We start from the raw sequence: 27,112 nt of genomic DNA on the forward strand, positions 1-27,112 counted from the left end.
TAGACAATTATAAACATTTTTAGACTACTTGCAATATTTTAAGACATCTTACAACATTTTCAGATCATTTACAACATTTTCAGGCATCTTAATACGTTTTCAGACAGTTTTCAATATTTTCAGACGAGTTGCAACATTTTCAAACAATATACAAAAATTTTAGCTTTCTTTTTTCTCTAATATTTTCAGACAAATAACAACATTTTCATGCAACTTAAAAATTTACAAAACAGACAATTTACAAAATTTTCACCCTGCAACATTTTCAGAAAAAATTACAATTTCAAAACAAACTGCAACGTTTTCAGATTAATTGAAATATTTTCAAACCTAAAACATTCTTAGACAACTAGAAAAAAAATTAAACGCAGGTATTTTCAAACAACTTGCAATATTTTCACACAACTAAAAACATTTTCACACTATCATTTTTGTATAACTTAAAACATTTATAACATTTTTAGACAATTTACAACAAAAAATTTAAGGCGGTTTGAAACATTTTTCAACAATTTATAGACTTAAAACTCTTTTAGATAATTTAAAACATTTTCAAACAACTTAGATGATTTTTATACAACTTTTACATTAAAAGATGCATTAGAAGTTTAAAAGAAATTGGGAATTATAAAATTATTTTACCTATATAAATTAATCAATCAGTTTATTCAAATGAAACAAATTCTTTTCTATAATGTGGTATATTTTGTACAATATATAATTTCAAACTCATTACAGAGCCGGTTGTTTTACACATACTCGAATGACTAAATAAATCATTTCTACAATCACTACAAAACAAAAAAAACTGGGATTAATTCAGCATACATCCGCCTCCTTATAAAATTCTTGTCAAGTCAATAAATTAATTCATATGAGATTTGTTTGGTTGTAAGTGATACTTGTTTTTTTAAAAAAAACTAAGAAAAAATTCCGCTTGGGTGATGAAGAAGTACATATTTCACTTTATTTCACATTGAGACAGTTATATATTCAATATGCCTTATCACGACAAACATAAAAGTTGGCACAAACGACACACTTTTTATGCTAACATCTGTCCAAATGAATTTTAAATGTGGTTAAATTATTTACAAAGATTTCATGATGATGTGATACAACAGTTGTGATACAAAATGTTTATTTTATTATTAACTAATTAAAGAATTCATGAGACTCATCTCAGCCACAATTTTAATCTTAATGCGTCCACACCATTGAGGTAGTAACGGAATAATCTTTTGTCTCTGACAAAACCTAAATTTTCGTACAGTCTCAGTGCTGGCTGATTTGTGATTTCGGTTTCTAAAACAACTTCATCAGCCTTATCGTTCACCATGCCCTGAAATAAAAGGGTAATAGATTTATGGAATAATTATAATTTAATGTGCCCCTTGAGATAAAAAACAGGGATATAAGATTTTAAAGATTAATTATAATTTAATGTGTCTCTTACTTGAAATAAAAGACAAGGGTAATATATTTATAGATTATTTATATTTTGATGTGTCCCTTGAAATAAAAGACAAGGGTAATATGTTCATAGGTTAATTATAATGATCAGATTTATTTTATTACTGTGTCCCTTACTTGTATTGCAAGCCGCACAAGCTTAGATCCAATTTTTTGTTTCCTGTATTTTTCATCTACAGCCAACATCGCTATGTACCCCCTTTTGGTCAATTTTCTATGATAATCTAATTTACATACTATAGCTCCTACACATAAATCATTGTGCATCGCCAAGAAACATAATTTGGGCCAATTGTGAATAAAATATCTATATGTGTATATCGAATAAGGCTCCGATAAGTCTTTTTGTATGAGTCTCATGATATCAGGCATTTGCAATTCGGATTCGTAGGCTACATATTTTATTTGAACTGGTTTGTCTGTCGCTTCATCCTTGGAGTCTTTCTTCAAATCTAGTTTGTCCAGACCATTCAAACTACCATTCAGGGCTGGTGATACATTCAGCCTGACTTCGAAATCTGTTTCCAGATTAGAAATTGTGTCATCTTTTAAAATATTATTATTACCACATGATGCTTTATCCTCTTTGAGCAATCCGCTGTCATCGGAGGTGATCAATTCGCGCTGCACGCTCAGATCCATTCTTAATTTATTTACAAAATAATTTGACTAATTAAATATTTAAAACTAGTCACAATAAATAGAACAACGGTCATGTCATGTTCGATATTATAAATTATTGCTCAGTTTAATTATTCTTGGTAATGATTACTTTTGACGCGGACATCTTGAATTTGCCATTTTGACAGTTCCAAATCGCGAAGGTTATTTTTAATACAATATTTATATATATTATGAAACACTAACAAACACATTTTACATATAATGGTAATAGACACAAAATATATATCAAATACATTTTACCATTGATTTATTTATATAAAATATAATATTTGTAAAAAATTTATGGTAAAATTATGTATTTTAAAAATTGCGCTGTTTTCTCAAAATTTGGTGCCAACTTCAGGTAATAAATGAACTGTCAACCATCAACTGTCAAACTAGTGAAAATTTCAAGCATGGCCGGTAATCTCGGAACAAACGTCTGTAACCCGAGTTTAGTTAGAGCCCCTGCCGCCGGTCGCGCTTGTTTTTTTTCACTTTGAAATAGAATTTGACATATGACAGATACTTAAATTAAACATGGCGTCCATTGTAATAAATTTTTCATGGAGAGATAACCTAGACAATATAATAAATGCTTGTTAGAGCAAAAAACAAATAAGCTGTCGAAGTGCATTGTTTAACGATGAAGAAATACCAAGAAAAATGCATGTATTATGTAGTTCCAGCGAGAAACGACGAAGTAAAAGTAAAATAAGTAATAATATTTGCCGGCTTTCAATCTAAGTGAGTACTTTTATTAATATGCATACTTCGAATTACTTTCATTTGATTGTACTATTCTGATATGATTTTTCATTACAGTTTAATAATTCAGAAATAATTGAGACATTTAACTATATCAATACTAGAAATTTTAAGGTTATAAATAGACAGAGAGAATTCCTGTCAGCTCTCTGAAAGGTATGTTATTAAATAACTAAATATAAATTAATCTTGTTCTAATAATGTAGGATCATAACTAATAATTCTACATCGATTTTTTCAGCAGTATAAAAGGAAAATACGTTCAAATGTAAAATGTTTAGACGGTTTACTAAACACATTCACAAGTGTACAAGTATTGATATGAGATGAATGAATACACAGGAAAAAACAATAAGAATGAAGTCTGAATGTGCTGAAATCTTTGCTGATCTCCCACTAATATTGAACAGTACGACTCGTAATTATATATTAAGTCAGTTTGGAGAACATACTAAAAACACTAATGATATAATCGTAAGTGAAAGGAAATTCTCAATTAATGGTGAAATTCTAGCTAGTGCAAAGGTTAATTTAGGTTTGGCTATGTCACAGGAAAAGTTTTTAAGTATTAATAATTTCATTTTGATATTACAAGAAATATTATTATCTGTGTTGTTTAATGATGATAAAGGGAATCACATTGTATAGATTTTCAGGAACTGTCAAATGACAGGCAAAGTATAATCATGATTAATGATAAAATTCTAAAAAGCAAAGGGATAAAACACCCTTAATGTGCACTTGCTTATTGCATTTGACTATTCTGAAAGAGATGTCAATAGCTTTACTCTAAAATGTCTTATTGTAGATGCTATAAGAAAACTATTAAGTACTGTTATAATAATATCAATGATTGTTGTTTTTCTTTAAGACAATGATAATAATGACATTTTGAACAAACATTTGAATGCACATTAACAATAGCGCAGAAAAGATTCCCAAATAGAGACTGTACATCATAGATATTATGTAACTTAATGTTAATCAAAATAAATATATATGTAAATATATATATATATATATATATATATATATATATATTGGTTATATATTGATCTGAATCAATATCAATCAAAGAATTGTGGTTATATATGTATATGTATATATATAAATAATATATACATTCATGTACATTTCTATTCTTTTTGTGCTCAGCTTGAAAGGCTGATATGCTAAAATGATATTACACACACACATATATATATATATATATATATATATATGTATATATATATATATATATATATATATTTGTATATATATATATATACATTGTGGATAGCGTGTACATTTAAGTACATTTTTATGCTTTTCGCACATAGTTTTTACAGCTTACTACCATCTATTATAATCATATATAATGTTATATATATATATATATATATATATATATACACATTGTGGATAATGTGTATATTTATGTACATTATTATGCTATGTGTGCATTGTTTATAAAGAGAACTATGTAGATATAATGTAGAATGTTTTTGTGAAAAATAAATGCTTCAAAAATTTTTTTTTTTTCAATTTTTCTTTTTTTAAATTTTGAATTAAAACGGTCCATATAATTTTGGTTCATTTCTATAGTATTTTTTATACGCACCCGTTCAGGCGACTAGTGCCATCTGTAGCGCGGGGCTTCAACTAACACAGGAATGTGGCAACGAAATATGGCCCGAGAGAGCGATCTATATACTCTTCTTTTATCTATGATTTCAAGTACAGTAGGCCCTCGCTTTACACGGCACTCTGGGTACACGGTTCCCATACTACACGGAGCTAAAAATCCGACATCCCTCCGACTACACGGACTTCTTATTACACGGTATTTGGTCAACAGCCCATAAGTTCGTTGTGCAAAAGGGTATTGTTGTAAATTTTGTTATCGACTTTTATCTTTTAGACATGCCTGATTGTATAATAGCCGCCTAAGAACACGTTTGAGCTGATTACTGCGTCGCGCCAATTTTTGAATAAGGTGTCAATTTCGTCACGTCATTTACGTCATTTCGTCCGTATTTCTCCTACTTCAAGTTGTATTTCTTGGTCTCCATACAACGCGATAAAAATGGTGCGATTTGTACCAACTCTGAGTCTCTCATAACACGGTTCCCATACTGCACTATGTAAGGTTCCATAGAACGCACTACGAATTAGCCTGAATTGTATGTTAAATACGAGTTTCTTATAGCACGGTTCCTATACTGCACGGTACGCATTTGCCGCGTAAAGCGAGGGTTTACTGTATATAAATATAAATTAAAAACGAATAATTATTTTGTATATTTTATTAATAAATTTAATAGGTCAAAATATATACAAGTTACATGCAAGTTCAGATTTATTTATATAAAACATAATAATTATTTACACTAAAATCTTCAAATCCTTTTCGATCCATTCTTTTACGATTGAAGCTTACTTTACTCAAATTTATAATCAATTCATATTATATTTCAAGAAAATGCAAAATAAATAAGTTATCATTAAATAAATTATTATTATAAATATATTATAATTATAAATATAAATTATATTTATAAATAAATTAGCACTGATTTATATACATAAAACATAATAATAATTCACCCTTAAATCCTTTTCGATTTATACCTTCATGGTTAGAATTTATTTCACTTTGACTCAATAATAATATACAGTTGAAACATTGTTTTTAAAAACAATTTTGATCCTTTTGTGCAAATTTGTTTATTTAAAATTCACGCTATGGTTTTGTGGCTAACTTCAGTTCTTAACTGTCAACTGTCAAATGTCAAATCATTAAAAATGTCGAACTTTGTTACAACATAAAAATGGAAAAATATATATTTAAAATAACTTAAAAACAAACAATTATCTTGAAGTAAAACAATTTTATAATAAAAGTTCATTACTCATACTATAAGTTCAAATAAATGTGTTCACTTGTTCTATATAATTATAAACAAATAAAAGCCACTAAAAGTTATGATTTTGTTTGTTAATTAAAAATTATAATTAAAACAAAATGGATGCTGTTGAGGAACAACAATTAGTAGAAGACGATTCTGAGGTGCATTTAGATGAAGGAAATACTCCGATAATTACTCAAAGTACACCTGAAGATGTGCCAAAACCACAATCTCCGATGCCAAGGGTAATAATAATTTTATTTTATTCTATGTGCAAATTGTTTACACACTTTAGTAACTTTCAACTCCAATAATTTTACAAATAACTTTTGCTTAATAATAACAATATATAAACTGCTCTCAAATGGTTACTCTTCTACTAGCCATTGCATTTAAACTACTTTAATTTTTGTTTTATCTTTAGCCGTTGTTTTCAAGTGGAGAAACCAGCCAATGCTCAACATCAAGATCGGGTGCAAGAAATGTTGATAGTTATTCCCATATCCGACCTTGTGATAGATTGATGTTTATAAACGAGAGAAAACATGCAAAAGATGGTTATAAGCCTTCTATGCACAAAAATCAGCAAAAAGGTAATATATCGATTGTAATATAAACTTTATTTAATTCTTGATAGATATCGTGTGCTTGGGAGATAATATTTTATGCAGATACTTATGTGATGTTTTTCTGTTTTATATTTATTATAAGTATTAAATATATTTTGGTTTAACTATATTGTTAACTATAATTATATGATTTAAATAATGATTATAAAAAATTATACAATGATTTTAATATATTTTTTAAACTGTTATCAAACTATTTAAAAATTACATTTTAGTATTGATTTTTTTATATGATTTCAATTAATCTTATCAATATCAATAATTCCATTTAATTTATAAAATATAATCTTCAATGCCACTTTGTTTTTAAAGTTAAAGCTATTTTACTCAAATTTTTCTTACAAAACACATTACTAGTTTTAAGTTCCAATTTAATTCTATTTAGTTTCCCAAGTTATTTTTATTACATTTTTTTGAATTATAAGTTTCCTATGTTTATTAAATTTTATTTTGTTTGTTTTCTTTTATTTTTGTTTGCATTATTGTGTGGGTGAGCAGATAGATTTAGCAGTTTTGAAAATCGAGCAATTAGACACCATTGTTTCATGTCAGACGCCCCGGATGTACGAAATTTAGAAAGCGCTTTGTTGGGACTTCTGGAAGATTTTCATTCAGGAAAACTTCGAGCATTTGGTAAGTAATAGGTAATAATAATTAATACACTTTGACATAGTTATTTGTGATATTAGACTTGAGACTATTTTATTATATAGGAAAAGGCTGTAGTATGGAACAAATGACAGACATTAGGGAACAACAAGAGAAACTGGCAAGGCTACATTTCGATCTTGGAACTGATACGGATTTGTTGGGAGCGAATGGTGATGCCATGCAACAGTTGCTTTCGCATCTTGAACAGCTATCGGTTTCAATTGAGAAGTTACATTCGAGTAATGATGAAAAAGAGTAGTATTATTGTTGTTTTTATATGTTATATTTTAAATTAAACACTATGTGATAAATGTTTTATATGTGTTGTTAAGAAATAAATGTATTTAAATTATATGAGTGATTGTTGATTATAAAATAATGGTTTAGATTTTTTACTTTATATAAAAACCATTAGAAAAAGTTTAAAAAATGACTTGTGTTTAGGGGGCACTTAGTAATGTACAAACTTATCAATTCATTAATTTGCTTTTATTTCAAAACTTTCAAATTGTTTGTATCTGCTACACATATATAAATCCGTTACTATTTAATTGATATAAATGCAATAAGAAACAGTATTTGTGAAATTCATGGATATTCAATGAATATTTTAGATGATAAACACAATTCACATAGAAATAACAAGTATAGGAAAAGCATAATACAAATTTATAAATCTATTTTTTTTAAATTTGTAATTAAGTGAATATTTTGGATGCTTTATTATCTATTATTATATTAGATATTTTGTATGCTTTATTATCTATTTATTATTAATTAACTTTCCGTAGGGAAAGTTATTGTAATGGGTCGAAAATCGGAATTGAAAATTTTTACATATCTCGACGTTTTGAAGGTTTCTGAACATTTTGGCATACTTCAGAAAAAATGGATGTGTGTGTGTGTTTTGTATGTCCGCATTTTTTCGTCCACGTTTTCGGGCGCACTGATCAACCGATTTGAATAGTTTAGAAAACATTCGATTCCCATCGATAGGGAGATGTGCTGATTAGTTTTTGGCAAAGGCAGGTCCAGCCGTTACGGAGATATGGAGCAAAAAGTGCAGAAAATAGAAAGCGAGTTTTTGAGAGAACGGATCAACCGATTTGAATGGTTTAAAAAACATTCGATTCCTATTGCTAGGGAGATGTGCTGATTAGTTTTTGGCAAAGGTATGCTCAGCGGTTCCGGAGATACAGAGCTAAATGTTGAAAAATTGGCAGTTTTTGAGAGAACTAAGGGTCCGATTTAAATGATTCAAAGAACTTTCTGCTTGTTTCAACAAAATAATTGATTTTGGAAAAAAAATTTTTGTTTCTAATTTTTTTTTCAAAAATTTTTTTTTGTAATTTTGAATTAAAAATTCAAAAAATTACCCAGGCTAAGCACAGTCTAAGCGCCACTCTGGTACAAATGTTAATGCAAGTGCGTTTAGACTGTTTATGTACTGGAGCACTTTTTCAATTTTGTGAAAAACCATTGAAAAATGTGAAAATGCCGCCAAGCTAAGCACAGTATAAGTGAAAATGTCGCACAGAATTATTTGCAAATGCGTTTAGACTGTGACTATGCAGGAGCACTTTTTCAACTTTGTGTAAATTAGGCAACTATTTTTTTTAAATTGAATTCGAAATGAAATGACGATTGTTAATGTTTTGGGGATAAATTGATTGATTTATGATTGACATTTGATTTGCTCAGATATAACAATAAGATAGCACAAATAATTAAAGTTACACAGTATTTGTAATAATATATTTGAAAACGTTTAAAATTCCTCGAATATTTCATTACGATATGGAAAGTTCCAGCAATTTGCCTTAAGGCACGATGCCATACACCACTAGTCAATATTTATTTTAGTTCTGCATTAGACCTAACATATCAGCAAGATATAAATGTAAATATCTAACTAAAACTAAACTAAATATCTAATAATGTATTTTCTGTTTTGCTTTTAAATAATTTTAAATTTTAAATTATTTTTTTTTAAATTACCCGCCAACTTAAACCCAAACGCCATCTGCACCAACTTCAAGCCAAACCTGTTGCTATCGTTTACCCATCGTTTACCATCGTCGCCATTCGTTAATCACAATTACAAACATCCTTTCGAAACCATCATCTATCTCTTTCCCCCTACAGCATTTCAAAGCAGGTTAGAAAGAGACGCATTCCAAGAATTTCAACATAAACAAAAAAGCATGCTCGCTCTTGCACACGACTTGAATATTGTTTAAAACATTCGTTTGTAAATGTCGTGCAAGAAGACAGTGAACAGTTTTGTAGTTTCAGTGTTATTTTATTGTGTATAAACCGACATATTTGTGTTTAACTATAAGCATTAGTTTAGATTTAAGTGTTGATTGTTAAATTGGAACAAAAAAAGTGTTGAAATATGCAGTGATTGGATTGGATTTTTTTTTCGTATCGGTTGACAATAAGGTAAGTCGAAATTTTGGATTTTGTTGTTTATTGATGGCTTATGTAATTTTAAAATGTGTTTTATACTTGTGTACATATTGATAATACTGATAAAAGTTTTATCTTTGTGATCGTTCAATTATAATTAAATTTTGAACCAACAATGTTGATGCAACAGGCTTTTGTAAAATTGAGAGTAAACTTCACATTATTAAGCAAATTAAATTAATTATAAAACATATATTTTTTATATTGTTCAATATTGATATATAATACATTTTTAAATATTAGCAATATGATTATATTGTATTTTCATATTGTCCGGGAATATTACAAATCATTTTACTTTTTTTTGACATTTTGTATAGAACTGTCATTTTGATAGCTGTCAAAGTGACATTTTCCAAAATTCAAAATTTGACAGATGAGTTTGAATATTATTAATTATTTCTTATTTTTCTTTTTAATTATAAATAAATAAACAGGGTTTATGAATATTATTTTAAGCTCTTATCTAACTTATTTAAAAAAGTACCTAAAGTAAATTTATTTTATAGTAAACATAAAAATTTGAAAATATTATTTGTTTTATTTCAAAATTATTAATGTTCTATTTATATTCTTTGAACACATTAAAAGTTATTAACAATATCATTAAAAATACATTTAGGACTGAATTTTCATAATTTCAAAACATTCTATGAATTAATATATTTTTTGTTATGCAAAATTTGACCATATTTTACTAGATGTGACAAATTTTTCAAAAAATCAAAATTTGAGGATCAAACTGAGTTATTATTCATTTAATTATATAAAAAGAAATTGCAAAAAATACACTGATGAATTGAATTTTTTATATTTCAAAATATTCTAACTAATATATTTTTTTGTTATGAGTTTGTCCATGTTTTACTAGACTATTTTTCAAAAAATCAAAATTTTTAAAATACTCTTTTAATTAATATATTTTTAAAGACAGCAATGCAAAATTTGTCCATGTTTATTTTCAAAAAATCTAAATTTTCAAAATACTCTTTTAATTAATATATTTTTAAAAACAGTAATGCAAAATTTGTCCATGTTTTACTAGACTATTTTTCAAAAAATCTAAATTTTCAAAATATTCTTATAATTAATATATTTTTAAAAACAGTAATGCAAAATTTGTCTATATTTGACTAAACTATTTTTCAAAAAATCAAAATTTTAGGATCAAAAAAATTATTAAATTAATTAATTGACTGATTTTTTTATATTTTAAAATATTCTTCTAAGTAATATATTTTTGAAACCAATTATGCAAAATTTATTCAAATTTTACTATATAAACAAATTGTATAAATATTATTTCTCGTCAAACTTATTTATAAAATTAAGCTTTATTTGAAGTAAAATTATTTTATACTACATATATTTAATAGCTGAAAATACACAAATTTAAACTCATAATATTTAATAAATTAAATACATTTTAAACTAATAAATATATTTATAATAGATTGACAAAATAATATATAGTTGAAAAAAAATCAATTTATCCAACTATTTAAAAGATAAATTTATTTATTTATTCATAAACAGTATGTTATATTACATATTTAATTGTTGATAATACACAAATTGTGAAATTGGTAATATTTATTAAATGAAATAAAATTTGAATATTTACAATTAATTAAGAAAACAATGTATAGTTGGATGAAAGATAATTTTTTTTTATTTATTTATAAACCATATTTTATATTAAATTTAATTGTTGAAAATACACAAATTTAAATATAAAATTTGTTATGTAATTTGATTTGTAAAAAATAACTGAAGCAAAATTAATTTATCGTATATTTAATAGCTAAAAATGCACAAAAAACATAACATTTGTTACATGTGAAAATTGATAATATTTATAATAAAAATTAAATATTTATGATAAATTAACAAATCTAATGCCTAGTTGTGTAAAAGATCAATTTATTTATTTATTCATCAAAAAACAATTATTAAGCACAACTTCGTTTCAAGCTCATTTGTAAAAATTAACTGAAGTAAATTTATTTTATACTATTTTTATTTAATAGCTAAAAGTAAAAGCACATAAAATTGAATAGAACATTTGTTATTTAATTTTATACAACTTTTCCAAAAAATTTCATATATTTTCCATGATCAGCTTGATAGTTATTAACAATATATCTAATAAATGCACAATAAACTGATTTGTTGTAAACTAATTATATAATTTTTATGAAAATCTGTATTCTATTAAAATTAAACATTTTAAGTATCTATATATATCTTATATAATATTAAATTAAAGACAGATTTTTGAAAAATTATCTTCTGCTCTTAGAAATATTTAAAATATAGATGTTATTTTACTTTAAAATATATGTGGATTAATTCCAAAACTCATTATCTATATTCCAAATTATCACTTGATATTAATTCTACTCTTGTTATTAAACTTTCTGATTTCACTCGATGAATTAAAATAAATAATTCCAATCCCATAAATAAAGTTCCTACTACTACATCGTTTTATTTTAATATTTGCATGTAAATTTTATGAAAATTTCTCCACTTGATTGGATTCTATCAATTAGTTAAGCAAATTGAAGAAGGAATCCATGAGAAATTAATTATAATGTGTAGCAAGTCGTAGATAAATTTCATTTAATAGAAACAAGTTGGAATTGAATATTCAGTGGTGAATAAATAAAGTAAAAGGGCTGGATTAGGGATATTTATACACAGAGGATTGAAATTGATAAAAACAGATGTAAAGGATTCACAATTCTTTTCTTTAGGCAAAATAATAGTAGGTTTCTTAGCATCAACAGATTTATTTAAGTTAATACTATGTTCAGAAAACATGGTCTTGTATTGATTAGGATTTTTGGAATTACATACATTTTCATGCAGATTTTATGAAAATTTCTCAACTTGATTGGATTCTATCAATTAGTTAAGCAAATTGAAGCAAGTCGTAGATAAATTTTATTTAATAGAAGCAAGTTGAAATTGAATATTCAATGGTAATTAAATCTACTGGAATAAATAAAGTGAAAGGGCTGGATTAGGGATATTTATATACAGAGGATTTCAAATGATAAAAACAAATGTAAAGGATTCACAACTCTTTTCTTTATGCAAAACTATAGTATGTTTCTTAGACCTTAAAGAATTATTTAAGTTAATACTATGTTCAGAAAACATGGTCTTGTATTGATTAGGATTTTTGGAATTACATACATTTTCATGCAGATTTTATGAAAATTTCTTCACTTGATTGGATTCTATAAATTAGTTTCAAATTATGAAAACAAATCTGAAGGGTCAGAATCCTTTTCTTTAGGCAAAATAATTGAAGGTTTGTTAATCTTAAAAGAATTATTTATGCTAATACTATGTTTGCTACTTAAAATAAAACAAAAAAAAATTCTCAGATTGTTTGTATTTTGTTAAAATGTTGCAAATTATTACAAAATGTTGAAAATTAGATTAAAATGTTGCAAATTGTCTCAAAATGTTGCTAATTGGATTAAAATGCTGCAAATTGGATTAAAATGTTGCAAATGGTCTCAAAATGTTGCTAATTGGATTAGAATGTTGCAAATTGGATTAAAATGTTGCTGATTGGATTAAAATGTTGCAAATGGTCTCAAAATGTTACTAATTGGATTAAAATGTTGCAAATTGGATTAAAATGTTGCAAGTGGTCTCAAAATGCTGCAAATTGGATTAAAATGTTGCAAATTGGATTAAAATGTTTGCAAATGGTCTGAAAATGTTGCTAATTGGATTAAAATGTTGCAAATGGTCTCAAAATGTAGCTAATTGGATTAAAATGCTGCAAATTGGATTAAAATGTTGTAAATGGTCTCAAAATGTTGCTAATTGGATTAAAATGTTGCAAATTGGATTAAAATGTTGCAAATGGTCTCAAAATGTTGCTTATTGGATTAAAATGTTGCAAATTGGATTAAAATGTTTACAAATGGTCTCAAAATGTTGCTTATTGGATTAAAATGTTGCAAATTGTCTCAAAATGTTATAGATTGTCCAAAATTGTTGTAAATTAGCTCGGAATATTGTAAATTGTCTGAAAATGTTATAGATTGTCCCAAATTGTTGTAAATTAGCTCAGAATAATGTAAATTATCTCAAAATGTCGCAAATTGTCTCAAAATGTTGCTAATTATCTCAAAAAAGTAGCTTGTGTATAGGCACTCTAAAATTATTGTTGAAAATACATATACAAATACAAATATTATTTATAACTTCTAAAATAGTAGTCATAGTTAAAATTTGTCATACTTAATAATATAACAAAAACACTTTCATGGTTTAAAATATTAATAATTATTTTAATGCCTTTTGTAAAGAAAACTAATGCATAAAAAATTCCATAATAAATCAAAATATCATTGCATAGTATTATAATTACTATTAATTATTCCTTATACAATTTGCGTTTATTAGAAATTATAAACGGTAGAAAATATTGTGTGTCTATTACAATTTTCGATTATATAAATATATAATTAATGAAAATAATAAAAGCGATTTCTAAATTAAATCTAGCATAAGAAAACACGACTGTCGAAGAATAATTATAAGGAGCTAACACGCGCGTTAATTAAATTATGTAATGTTTTGTACAAATTAGCAAATATTATATTTTTAACACATTTATTTGCATAATAGATATATTAGATAACGGTAATAATAGAACAAGAACATTTTTAGAATGCAGACATATAATAATGTTGTTTTCAAAAAAAAAGTTCCTGAACAAAAAATGATTTTTGTTGGTGCACCAAATGTTCCTTCTTTATTATTGAATCTGAAAATATTTGATTTTATTTGGTTGTCCTTATTCCTAATCCGAGAATACATAAAAATATTTATATTTTATATAACAAACATTGTCATTTGTTTTACAAAATTAACACGTTTTTAATGAATCAGTCAGGTTGAGAGTTTTACAATTAACATACAAAGCAAGGTCGACTAAAAACCATAAAGATAAAATACACACTTGAAATTCTTAAGAAATTCGTGTAGAAGATTTGGTAAATTTTAGATTAAACCTTAAAATTGTAATAAATATAATGAACCTACTGAAAAAAAACAGTAATGGAAGAATAATTGGAAACAAATATTCTGTAAAAAGTTTCAGAAACACTAGTTCTGACAAAAATTCTTAAGAAATTGATTCAAATAGTTCAATATTAGATATATATATATATATATATATATATATATATATATATAAGTGAATTGTAACGATTTTAACTGATTTTCGATTGGAGAAAATGTATGTAATTGCAAAAAATCCAAATCAATACAAGACCATGTTTTCTGAATATAGCATTAGCTTCAATAATTCTTTTGATACTATACTAAGAAACTTTTGATACTCAGGAAATTTGAGACAATTATCAACATTTTTAGACAATTTCCAACAATTTGAGTCAATCTACAACATTTTAAGCTAATTTGCAACATTTTGAGATAATTTTAAATGATCGAATTTATTTTGTCTTAATTTACAACATTTTAGGACAATTTACAACATTCTGAGCTAATTTACAACATTTTGAGACAATTAGCAACATTTTCAGACAGTTTGCAACATTTTGGGTCAATGCTGATTTACAACATTTTAAGGCAATTGGCAACATTTTAAGGCATTTTACAACATATTGAGACAATGAGCAATATTTTAGGACAATTATCAATATTTTGGGACAACTAGCAACAGTTTGAGACCAATGAGCAACATTTTAAGACCAATGAGCAACATTTTAAGACCAATCAGCAACATTTTGAGACAGCTAGCAACATTTCGAGCCAATTGGCAACATTTCGAGACAATTGGAAACATTTCGAGACAATGAGCAACATTTTGAGACTAATCGGCTACCTAATCCAAGCCATATTCAATTTCGATCCTAACAGCTTATAGAATGTATATATTCCATTGCTATTTAATTAAAATAAAAATAGTAATTTATTTATTACTAGGCCACTGTTCTCTCAACAAATTTCTCGTGTTTTACCATAAAAAAGTGGTAAAATGGATTGGCACATAACGACCATTGTTACGAACAGGTAATAATTAATAGAGAGACGATTGCGATCAAAAACAATTTACTTCCTAGAACGAAAAGAAAATTATAATTATTCCAGTACGCTTCTTTGATTTTAAACAAATGTTTATTATTACGATATAGAGTACGTAACACGATTTTCACAACATTAAAATTACATAGGCGTAAAACATGTAAAAATCTTAAAACCAACGAGGAAATTGATTGTTATATAAATTTGTTATAAATCGACTTTAAAAACATTTTTAAGAATTATGAATATTGTTGGATTATTAAAAATAATATTAACTTTCAGCAAAACTTTATTTATTCATATATAATAATATTTATAAATTGATTAATAATAATCAGAATACAACGAGACTTGCAATCTATTGTTTGATTTTTTTAAACCACTTGGCTTTTTTTATAGGTGGCAACCCAAACGGTTATTTTATTTCTACATTATGACTTGGAAAAATAATTTAACACTTTTATTCCATTACAAAGTAACGGCAAAATTAATCAACTCTAGTTACATCGAATGGCTTTTAAATTTTTTAAATCGGTCCAGCCGTTTTTGAAAAAACCTCGATAAAAGATCAAAAATCGGCTGAAACACACACATTTTGGTCTTATTCCAAATTTGGTCTTATTCGGTTCAGAATGGCTTGAAGATTTTTCCTCCTTTGGGAAGTTAAAAAATGCATTTCTTGTAGATTATACTTTATAAAATAATATAGTTCATGATCTTGTTAAAGTTTATATTATAAAAAAAATCGACAACAATCACTTTTATTACGTTTTCTACATAAATTTCTACACAAGTTCGAATATTATAACTCTGTATTACTCAATTTCAATTCCTCGTGTTTATAGTAACTGTAAAAATTTATTAATAATTAATTTATGAATAATAATTCATAAATATGTATACGTCCAACAGAGTGTGTGTTAGAAAACACGATATTTCTAACGGATTTCGAAAAATCGAAATCGAAAGTGTGCCAATATATTAATTTACTGATTCAGTAGTTGTAGATCCAATCCAGTTTCAGTTGCAAAATAATTTAACGAACTTGTTCCAAGGAGTAAATGACACATCGAAATGCAAACTGAAATTTAATTCTGGTTGAAATAGAAAAAAATATTAATAAAATGTAATAACTAGTGGTGTATGGCATCGTGCCTTAAGGCAAATTGCTGGAACTTCCCGTACTGTAATGAAATATTCGAGAAATTTTAAACGTTTTCAAATATATCATTACAAATACTGTAACTTTTATTACTTTTGCTATCTTGCTATATCTGAGCAAATCAAATGTAGGTAAATCATAAATCAATTTATCTCCAGAACATTCGTCATTTCATTTCGAATTCAATCAGTCAATTTCAAAAAAATAGTTGCCTAATAATTTACACAAAATTGAAAAAGTGCTCCTGTATAGTCACAGACAAAACGCATTTGCAAATAATTCTGTGCGACATTTTCACTCATACTGTGCTTAGCTTGGCGGCATTTTCACATTTTTCAATAGTTTTCACAAAATTGGAAAAGTTCTCCAGTACATAGACAGTCTAAACGCACTTGGGTATATATTTGTACCAGAGGGGCGCATAGACTGTGCTTAGTCTGGGTAATTTTTTGAATTTTAAATCCAAAATTACGAAAATATTTTATGGAAAATAAAAAAAGATGTAATAATTTTTTATCCTCAACAGCAATTGTTTTGTCAATACAAGCAGAAAGTTTTTTTGATCATTCAAATCGGACGCTTAGTTCATTTAAAATCTGCCATTTTTTGCACATTTAGCTCTGTATCTTCGAAATGGCGGAACCTGTCTTTGCGCCAAAAACTAAACACCTCTTCTGCAATCATTACAAATTGAATGTTTTTTAGATCATTCAAATCCGATACTCCGTTCTCTCAAAAACTCGAATTGTATTTTCTGCACTCTTTGCCAAAACTAATCAGCACATCTGCCTATCAATAGGAATTGAATGTTTTTTGAACCATTCAAATCGGTCGATCCGTGCGCCCGAAAACATGGACGAAAAAATGCGGACATAGAAAACACACACACACTTCATTTTTTCTGAGGTATGCTAAAATGTTCAGAAACATTCAAAACGTCAAAAATTTTCATTTTCGATTTTCGGCCCATTACTATAACTACCGTACGGGAAGTTAAAAAAAAGTATAAATAGATGCGTGTGCCACGAACTGTAGCACGTAAATCTACCTTTAGGTTTAATCTCCTTTTATATATTATATAAATATATATTATATAAAAGATAGATCTGATAAAATATACTTTCGACTATATCACAAAAACAACAATTGGCAATAAAAAAATATGAATTAAGCTATGAGTGGATCAGTATATAGTTTGGCATGGTGTTTGCCACTTCAAACTATTTCGCCAAGGGCCTGGATGTTGTTATTTGAATGATTCTTACATTTTAGGTAAAAGTTTCCAGTGAACTTTTTAATATGGTCGTATACCGTCGGTGTATTTTTAGAGTAACAGGTCTGGTCAGTGGGTTTCTTGCGCTGTTGGGTGCTAGTCGTAAGGCTTTGTTTTGTGCAGTCTGTAGTTTTAGTTGGTGCGTTCTATGCTTTAAAAATATTAAACCTTGTACGTGTATTATATTAGGCGTCTCAATTCTTTGCATTTAAGCACAGTAGACCCTCTGTTGACTGCGGAAAACATTAAAACAGCGTATAACACATTTGATTCGTTATGGTTCTATTATTATCAATGTGAACATCTGCACATAGTTATTAGATTTATTTTGTTGCACTTTATGTAATTTTGATTGACCATCAAACAAATGAAAAAAATTATATAATAATTTTTGCAATACCGTAATAAAACTGCGAAAATAAAACGTGCGCGCTATATTGCCAAACACATATCGGAGTTAGTCTAGTCCGCAATTCTGCAATTCTGCAATTCTGCAATTAATACGTAATTAAATTTGTGAAAACTGTTTGCACGCTTCTTGACTTTTATGCTAGTTCGGTCGACGCCTTTTTGTGCAACACCCACTCGATTTCTTTTTAATTATTCAAATAGTAAAAAAATATATTATAAATCAAACAGTGGCGTATAAAAAAAAAGAGTGCGCGTAAGGTTCACACGCGATTGAAGTAAAACTTTTTTGCTACTGTACAAGATGGCATTTAAGTAAATATAAATACATCATATAAGAATTTTGAATAATATTTATTAGTAATATGGTAACACTCGTGATGCACACATTTAATAGCGTCAACCATTATACACATTTATATAATGGTAAATTATAGATTATATATTTATAATAGCATTAAAAATATGCATAATATTTAAAAACAATAATGTAATTAAAGTTCTACTTCAAATATGATATGATCGGTTTGTCATTGTAATTAGAGATGAACCTTCATCAGAGAAATGAAGAAATTGCTGATTAATAAATTCTATAATATTCGTTTACACAGTGGATTATTAGAACTTCATGTAATTAAAATTAACATACATTCATTGACTGCTTGTATTTTTTACTTTTTCGCTAGCAATATAATATCATTCTTTGAACAGCTGTAGTATCTGTCTTGCCTAAAAATATTCACCATTTTAATAACTTCAAAGATTTATTGAAACTACGTATAATATAGAAATTATTTCCAATCAATAAACATACGATTAGTACACGGCACAAATGTTTAATTTGTTTTATTATTTTCAAGAAACGGGGTAAAATATTCTTCTGATTCAGACATTTTTCATTAAATCAAGCTTTGTACTACGATGTAACTTTAAAATGTTTATTTATCTATGCCGATTTTCTTGTTGATATCGGTACGCATACAACGTTGACGCCACTAGGCATACAACGACAGATCTCTATTCACATTCACGACGACTAATCACAATCGACCCGTATAGAAAAGATATCATCGAGAGCGAATGACGAATCTTTGCACTCGACTCGGCCGTAACGCACTTCCGTTGCATTTGTACGGATTCACACCCTAGTCGCGCCTACTTCAATAAATTTCATAATTTAAAAAATAAAGCTCCTCCGTAGCATATAAATATGGACATGGAATAAGAAATTAGACTCTCTTTTTGGACAGCCTTATGTAAAACAGATATTCCTACTTGCTGCAACTTGCTTTAAGACCAAATGCCACTTACACCTAGTCAATTGTCAATTACCAATTTCTATGGTCACACGGTCAGTTATATTATTTATATTCATCAGAATATCCGGTTCTGACTGTTGGCAGAGTATCTTTCACTTTTGTCTCTGAGAAACGAAAATGTCACAAACGCATATTAATTTTTTTAACAAGAATTATTCAAAGACTTCTTTAGAGTCTCATCTCTCGGCCTTGAACACAAACGGAGACAAATATCAATAGAATTGAATAAATAAAATACTACTATTCCATGAGAGGAATTTCTGGCATGAATTGCTTGGCAAATGTTTGATTTGGTAATAGACAGACAGGTTGACAAAGATGGGTAAAAGATTTAGAATTTGTAGAGAAAAAAAATGGTTCCACTATTAAAACAAATAATAGACTTTTCTTCGAGAAGACCAGGAAAAACAATCAAATTTTTGGGAAGCCAATATGGAACTAATTGTACGTTACATAATTCTTTTTCGAGTTATAATATTATATTATAAATGTGAAAAATGTGAGTAGTGAAATTATAATTATTTTGATAATTATTCATGTTGTTAAAAATTAAAAAACACTTGTGAAAGTTCTTGAAAATGATCAAAATCTTGGAGTTGTAACATGAATTTTCAAAATAATTATAATTTCACCCTTTTATATGTAAATAGTGCTCTCCATACAAATAAGCACTGAGGATGGGTCAATCCAAGACCCGAAACGTATGTTCTCTGAATAAAAACATTTTCCTTCAATAAAACTATTTTTAATTACTGGATGGATGCCCAAGAAACAATTTTATCATATATATATATATATATATATATATATATATATATATATATATATATATATATATTAAAATAGAATTTATTTCATTAGTCATACACTTATCATATTGTTTTCACTAGTTTCACAATCATTTGCAGAAAAATAGAAAACTTTCGATTATGATTTTAAATAGCATCTGATTAATTAAATTTGTACTCGTTTAATTCATTTAATTTAATTGTTTGCTCTCAGGTATTGTTTCATAATTGTAGATTTTTGCAGATAAAATGATAAAAGTTATCAGTCATGGTCATCAGATTATAAATGAAACTGATTACTTATTAATAGATTTTTTTTATATTAGTGGATTTTGGTTCTAATTTATAATTAAATTATAATATAATATACTAATATATTTCAAAATGTGTGAATATTATAGAATATGTAAAGAAAAATATAAAATCTGAAGAATTTATCTGTAAAAAATATATAATTTGTAAAAGTTTCACTTCTATAAATTACACCTGTAATCTACTTATGAAATCTATAAAAAATCGTATAAAATCTTAGTGAAATTATCCAATTTTTATAAACATTTGCTTTTTATTTTCATGGAATTTCGAATTATGACTAATGGCGTTTTCTTCATATAATTTTTCATTTTCAATCTGTTTTTCTATTTTTCCCAATAATGCAAATGCATTGACGTCATTGATTTTAGAAGTCGTGTAAGTGACAGATGTGCTATATTTTTTACGATATAGTATCCAATTTATAATATAACAAACCAGGGTTGATATCAGTGCTGATAAAAAATTACTATGCCTTATAATAATAGATAATAGATAAAGAGCAAGCAATCTCTTTGGGACAATAATAACTAATTTGTAAAATATTGACTAGTTAGTAAAAACTTTCAGATTTATGTTTTATAAATTTAATTTTATGTGTGATATATTTCTCATTTGCTTATTTACCTCAATTTTTCTGATTCACCTTCTATATAAAAGAATTTGTCATTACCTCAATTTTTCTGATTCACCTTCTATATAAAAGAATTTGTCATTACCTCAATTTTAATTGTTTCTCCACTACATAGAGGCGCCACCAACTGTAGCACGTAAATCTACCTTTAGGTTTAATTCTAGAGAAAGGTATAATATGGAAAGGGTAAACCATAGAACAAATGTGTCTTTATGTATTTGCTACAAGATCTTATTGCACTAATAATTTGTCTAATTGAAGTTCTAATTGAAGAAGATATATTTATTTATTATTTATTACATATGTTGTTACGTGAACTTTAGTTTTAAAAGTAAGAAACATTAAGTCTGATCCAAATTTGCTACCCCTTCTACAGAGTACGTATTTTAACCACCCGGTGTAAAAGCTCAATGGCATGAAGATTGCTGCCTTCATGGCCTATATATTAAAATGAAAATACGTCTGAATAAAATGTACTTGTTTTTGAGTAATGCTAATACAATTAATATGTTGCAAGAAGAGGATTTGATTTCAATTTTTATTTATCAATTTTGCCTAGGCAAATCTTTTACAAGTGGTAACGACTAGTTAGTTTTCATGGTCGAATAATCGTTACATTGTTGCAACGGCGGATCCGTTATCAATTGAGAACAAATCGAATAGAATCGACTTGTTACCATTACCATTACCAATACCATTGTGTCGTTTTTGCACATTTTTTACTTTCCTTGCATTTCCTATCGGCTCACGCAAAAATATAATCCGTTGTGCGTTTCTTGGACATTTCTCAAGAAAGAAAACTTCGAACTTTGAAGAACGTTGCAATATAGTATCTCTTGTATCATAATTTACATGTGTAAAAATTATATAAACTACATTTTACCCAATTTTCTTCCATAAAATCGGTGTAAGCTTTACTACATACCAGACAATGATAGTTTTATATTGCCTGGCAGAAATGACACACCTGCACACTTCTGTTTACTGCGTCGGCTTTGGATATGACAACATGATGCGGGAAGAGGTGGGTTTACATATACAATGCAGACAAGGGAATATTTTAATATTGTTTAGAACCCTATAATAGGATTGTTATTGAAAAATTCCTGTTTCTACTTTCCTTGTTACAGAGCTTACATAGTAACAAGTATAAAGCATATATTTTATGATATTATAAATTTTAAATAATAAAGAATAAGAATCCAGGCACTTCAGACGCTATTTAATTTTTTGGGATCATATTGACCCAAATGACATTCGTCTCCATAATTTATAGGACATGTAGAACAAAGAAATGTTAAATTTGCAAATCTTAAAAAGAGATACTAAATAACAATTTCAACTATTTCTATGGAAAAGTTTCCACTGCATTATCTGCCTATTTTCTGACATATCATTATTGTGATTCATAAATTGCACAATGGCAACAAATAGATGTATCCACAAAGACAAATGCTTATTATCTTGTTAACATTATTATTTTTGCCATTATCCGAGAATTTACTTGACTGACTTACTAGCAAAAGAAGGAAGCAAATTTCTGCTTTCTCTGCAGACAATATTTTATTCCAAGAAACTTGAACTATTTGCTAACTTGGATGATTAATGTTTAGTTGATGTATCCGGATGAAATCGAAATATTTAGCAAAATGGAAATTTAAATTTGGACTTGGGGAACCCAAACCCTAGTTGTCCTGAATTTGCGATGAATTTTATGATTTCAATTTCTGTAATTGTGATAAATTTTGCATTGGTGCAGCAATCCCTTAAAAATACATACATACATTATACTAATATTTTAAAACCATAGACAAAACAATAGAAACAATTACTGTCATACATCAAATGTGATGTGATTGTTTCGAATAACTTTTTTTTATTTGCATAGATTTATTACCGATTAAAATAATATACATTTTTTAAAACAATATTCTAGGTGTAAATGCATTTAAGAGAATATTTCCCACGAGATATCTCTTTTTTTTAAATTTTTTGACATTTTATTTAAGATTGCATAGCCATTTTTTTCAATCTTCGAGTAGAAGATTCCTCTCTTAATTCTTTTAGATATTTGTTTGGGTGACCTGGTAATTTTTTGTGGTATTTTTTGCTCCTTTTTTTATCATTTCATTAATAGTTTTAATTTTTAAATCTTTTTTGTAATATACCAGGGTGCGTCTTAAAATTTTCGATTGCGCTCTTTGTATTGTTTTTATATTTGAATTGCTTGCGCACGCCCATAGCTCAATGCCGTATGTCCAGATTGGGATAATTATTGTTTTTGAAGCCATAAAGAGAGAAAATTGTCCAAATTTCTTGAGAAAGCTGTAGTAATGGAAAATTATTAATAGTTATATTTAGTTTATCATCTAAAAAAGTAATCAATGTTTGAGATATTCAACATTAGTAGTTATAATAACCCTCCTGTATCAATAACTTATTTTATATAAAATTGGTGAAGTAATCAAGAATATGCTTCTTCATATATACACATATTGCATACATATCGTATAAAAAATAAAAATATGATCGCTTTAAATATATAAATTTTACAACAAATATGTATCTATATCTCTTCGGAGCGGCTTTTATCAATTCATATTACACTTATCGTCTACTGCCACTATTATTATTATACTAATAGTGGTACAAATTAGTAATTATTTCCTCGTTCGTTTATTATTATTAAATTAAATATCGTGTTAGTTCATAGCCTAATGATTTATATTATATAGATGAAGAAATAAAACTGATTGAACACGCGATCGTGCGTAAAACGAGAGAAATCAAGGCCAGGTATAAATAATATACAGGTACAGGTAATAGAGACTACATACTTATAAAATATTCATTTATCTAGTGTTTTAGTTGTTTATTTTATGTAATTTGAAGTAAATACTTACAAGCAAAAAATTGCTAACTCCATCATTAAGTTTTCTATTAGCCACCTGCCCTAGTTGAATAAAATCTTCGGACTGTATTTATTTTTTCAGTGTTTAAAATAAATAGTAACAGAATTAAAGCAAAAATTCAAATGTCTCCATTAATTAACTTTAAATTTGCAGACAATATTAAACAAAGTCTAATAATTTAATTAGGCTAATTGATTGTTTAATCTTCATCAAAAAGTTAATAGTTCTATTACCAGTTTTCTTATGAGGAAAATCATGTCACTACAAGTGAAATCATAAATTTCATTTGAATATGAAAAGATAATTATACATCTAGTGAAATAGGACTCTAAAACTGAAAAAAGGACTCCCATGTGAAAGGAAAATTTAAATAAAAACTAGTCAAGTACTCGTAGATATGAAAGAGAGTGAAATGCAAGTAAAGAAAGCAAAACAATTTTAAATGATAACAAAAAATAACCCAGATTAGTAATTTGTGTTGTGTTTATTTTATTACAGTTTCTTGGATAGTGAATTAAATTATAGCAATCACTTTTACTACCTTTCATTATTAAATTAAAGAGTTATTTTATGTCGATTAACATAGATTAGATCGAGTAATAAATCTATACTTATGTAGTTTTTCATAGTTCTTCCAACAATTTTTTATACTATTTGTTTTATGAGAAAATTTCATTGGTCTTGGAATATTCAAATATGGTATATTTTATATATAAAAGTCTTAATAAATTTACTTAAAAATATATTAGTATTAATATTGTCTTTGGAATTGTAACCAGTGCTGGATTTACAGTAGGGGCAGTCGGGGCTACTGCCCAGGGCGGCAAATTTTCGGGGGCGGCAAAATTTGGATAGTGAAAATAAAATTATATACAATATAATTAACTCATTTTCTTAATAACATTATTTATTCAAGAAATATAACTAAAAAACATAATACGATTGCCATGCAAAATTTGGCAATTTTGCTAATAAAAAGATTCGTAATCGAGCTGAAAGTTTAAGAAAAAGATGTTCTTCAGATCTCCAGCACTCATAAGATGACGAATAAGTGCATATCCAAGCTTATAGTGCCAAAAAAAAATTGATTACGAAACGTGCTGATTAGTTATTAGTCAAGGCAGGTCCAACTTTTTCAAAAATACGGGCCGAAATGCCAAAAATTATAATTCAGTTTTTAAGAAACGGTACGTCCAATATCATAAAAAAAATACATGTATAGACAAAATGAAGAACTGCTTAAATTTGTGGGAGGCAATTCTAGTTTCCGTGATCCAATAAAAAAAATTCGAGATTTGAAAGAACATTTGGCGGTCAAAAGAGATCAATAGACACATGTAAATTAAATTATTAGATATTTTAATTACGAAAGTTCCAGCAATTTACCTTAAGGCGCGATGCCAAGGACCACTATTTATAGTATGTAATGCGTAATGAATTTTAAATAAATTTAAAATGAATTTTTATATAAAAACTATTTAAGTAAAAATCCTGGGATGGGGCGGCATTTTTGTTAGTGCCCCAGGGCGCCAAATTTCTAAATCCGGCCCTGATTGTAACTACTGTTTATAGAAAAAACAACGATTTAATGATCTTGTTCATAGTTTCAATAAATTTGGCAACATTTATAACTATTTTGATTAGGCTTAAAAATTCTATTACATATATATTTATCTCGAAAATGAAATAATCGTTCCAAAGGTTTCTGAATATTTTGGCATACCTTAAAAAAATGTATGTGTGTGCGGATACAAATTTTCGTCGACGTTTTCGGGAACACCGATCAACCGATTTGAATAATTTAAAAAACATTCGATTCGTACTGATAAGGAGACGTGCTGATTAGTTTTTGGCGAAGGCAGGTCTAGTCGTTTCGAAGATATGGGGCAAAAAGTGACAAAAACGGTAACTCAGTTTTTAAGAGAACGGAGCGTCCGATTTGAATAATTCAAAAAACATTTTACTTGTATTAACCAGATGAAGAACTGATCTAATTTTCATGAAGGCAGGTCTAGCAATTTTGGAGATCTAGTAAAAAAAGTAAAAAAAATGCCATTTGGCGGTCAAAAATGATCATTAGACATATGCACATCAAATTATCAGATATTTTATAGAGATTTTAACAATAAGTATAATTTTGGTTTACATTCCTATGGGTTCCGTACCAATGTTTACCGTTAGACGGCGACACGGCGCTTGCGCGCTTCGATATTTTGTCTCTATGTAGTTAAAGCAGCACGATTGCTTTAAAAAAAAGTTCAGAATTCCAAAATATTTCAAAATAAAATTTTCTTCAAAGAGTCTTGTTTTTTCGAAAAAAAGTAAATTTTTGTCAAAAATTTATAGTTTCTCAAAAATCTAATTTTTTCAGGGTATTTTTTTTTAAAATGCTAATATTTAAAAAAAAAAAAATTCGGTACGGGAAGTTCCAGGAATTTGCCTTAAGGCACAATGCCATGCGCCCCACTAATTATATCTATATTTAATTCAAAAATAATAATATTCATAAAATTTTTTTCTAATAATTTGATATATAAAGTGCTTCTTTAGTTCTAATACTTCTAGTACTATTACCTTTACTATATTTTATATTGATATTTATTTATAACAAATGTGTAAAATTTATTCAAAACCATAAAATAACTCAAAATTCAAATTGGTGCTTATTAAAATATC

General features: G+C 27.2%; 3 protein-coding genes and 1 long non-coding RNA gene across 5 annotated transcripts in view; 3 read left to right on the top strand and 1 right to left on the bottom strand.

Annotated features, from left to right (window-relative positions):
* Nucleotides 1-705: 705 nt before the first annotated feature.
* LOC113388992 (N-alpha-acetyltransferase 30) lies at nucleotides 706-2,261 on the bottom strand. Its single transcript, XM_026626023.1, has 2 exons — nucleotides 1,591-2,261; nucleotides 706-1,342 (listed from the first exon to the last, which is right to left on the bottom strand). The coding sequence occupies exons 1-2, from the start codon at nucleotides 2,113-2,115 to the stop codon at nucleotides 1,178-1,180; spliced, it is 690 nt and encodes a 229-aa protein (XP_026481808.1). The 5' UTR covers nucleotides 2,116-2,261; the 3' UTR covers nucleotides 706-1,177.
* A 484-nt stretch (nucleotides 2,262-2,745) lies between these two features.
* LOC113388994 lies at nucleotides 2,746-3,259 on the top strand. The gene is made up of 3 exons (XR_003368199.1): nucleotides 2,746-2,883; nucleotides 2,962-3,060; nucleotides 3,146-3,259. It is a non-coding gene; the product is annotated as an uncharacterized LOC113388994 (long non-coding RNA).
* Nucleotides 3,260-5,718: 2,459 nt separating this feature from the next.
* LOC113388993 lies at nucleotides 5,719-7,427 on the top strand. Its single transcript, XM_026626025.1, has 4 exons — nucleotides 5,719-6,040; nucleotides 6,220-6,388; nucleotides 6,923-7,057; nucleotides 7,138-7,427. Exons 1-4 carry the CDS (start codon nucleotides 5,912-5,914, stop codon nucleotides 7,332-7,334), a joined length of 630 nt encoding a protein of 209 aa, XP_026481810.1. The 5' UTR covers nucleotides 5,719-5,911; the 3' UTR covers nucleotides 7,335-7,427.
* A 1,911-nt stretch (nucleotides 7,428-9,338) lies between these two features.
* Nucleotides 9,339-27,112, top strand: part of LOC113389170 (rho GTPase-activating protein conundrum-like) — a 155,202-nt gene continuing 137,428 nt past the window's right edge. For both annotated transcript variants that reach the window (XM_026626226.1, XM_026626227.1), the window contains exon 1: nucleotides 9,339-9,520. The gene's annotated coding sequence lies outside the window, so the exon portion shown is untranslated. The remainder of the gene's footprint in view (nucleotides 9,521-27,112) is intronic.

This window comes from Ctenocephalides felis, unplaced genomic scaffold (genome assembly GCF_003426905.1).
Source record: "Ctenocephalides felis isolate EL2017-DRISC unplaced genomic scaffold, ASM342690v1 CF-g0.4_SCAFFOLD_03573, whole genome shotgun sequence".
Lineage (NCBI taxonomy): Eukaryota > Metazoa > Arthropoda > Insecta > Siphonaptera > Pulicidae > Ctenocephalides > Ctenocephalides felis.

What these genes read in the sequence shown, in the direction of transcription:
- LOC113388993 (XM_026626025.1), top strand. Translation starts at nt 5,912, where the DNA reads ATGGATGCTGTTGAGGAACAACAATTAGTAGAAGACGATTCTGAGGTG. An exon ending in GCACAAAAATCAGCAAAAAG is followed by an intron (nt 6,389 to 6,922) that starts GTAATATATCGA and finishes GTGGGTGAGCAG; the next exon opens with ATAGATTTAGCAGTTTTGAA. An exon ending in AGGAAAACTTCGAGCATTTG is followed by an intron (nt 7,058 to 7,137) that starts GTAAGTAATAGG and finishes TTTATTATATAG; the next exon opens with GAAAAGGCTGTAGTATGGAA.
- LOC113388992 (XM_026626023.1), bottom strand. Translation starts at nt 2,115, where the DNA reads ATGGATCTGAGCGTGCAGCGCGAATTGATCACCTCCGATGACAGCGGA. An exon ending in TTGTGCGGCTTGCAATACAA is followed by an intron (nt 1,343 to 1,590) that starts GTAAGGGACACA and finishes CTTTTATTTCAG; the next exon opens with GGCATGGTGAACGATAAGGC.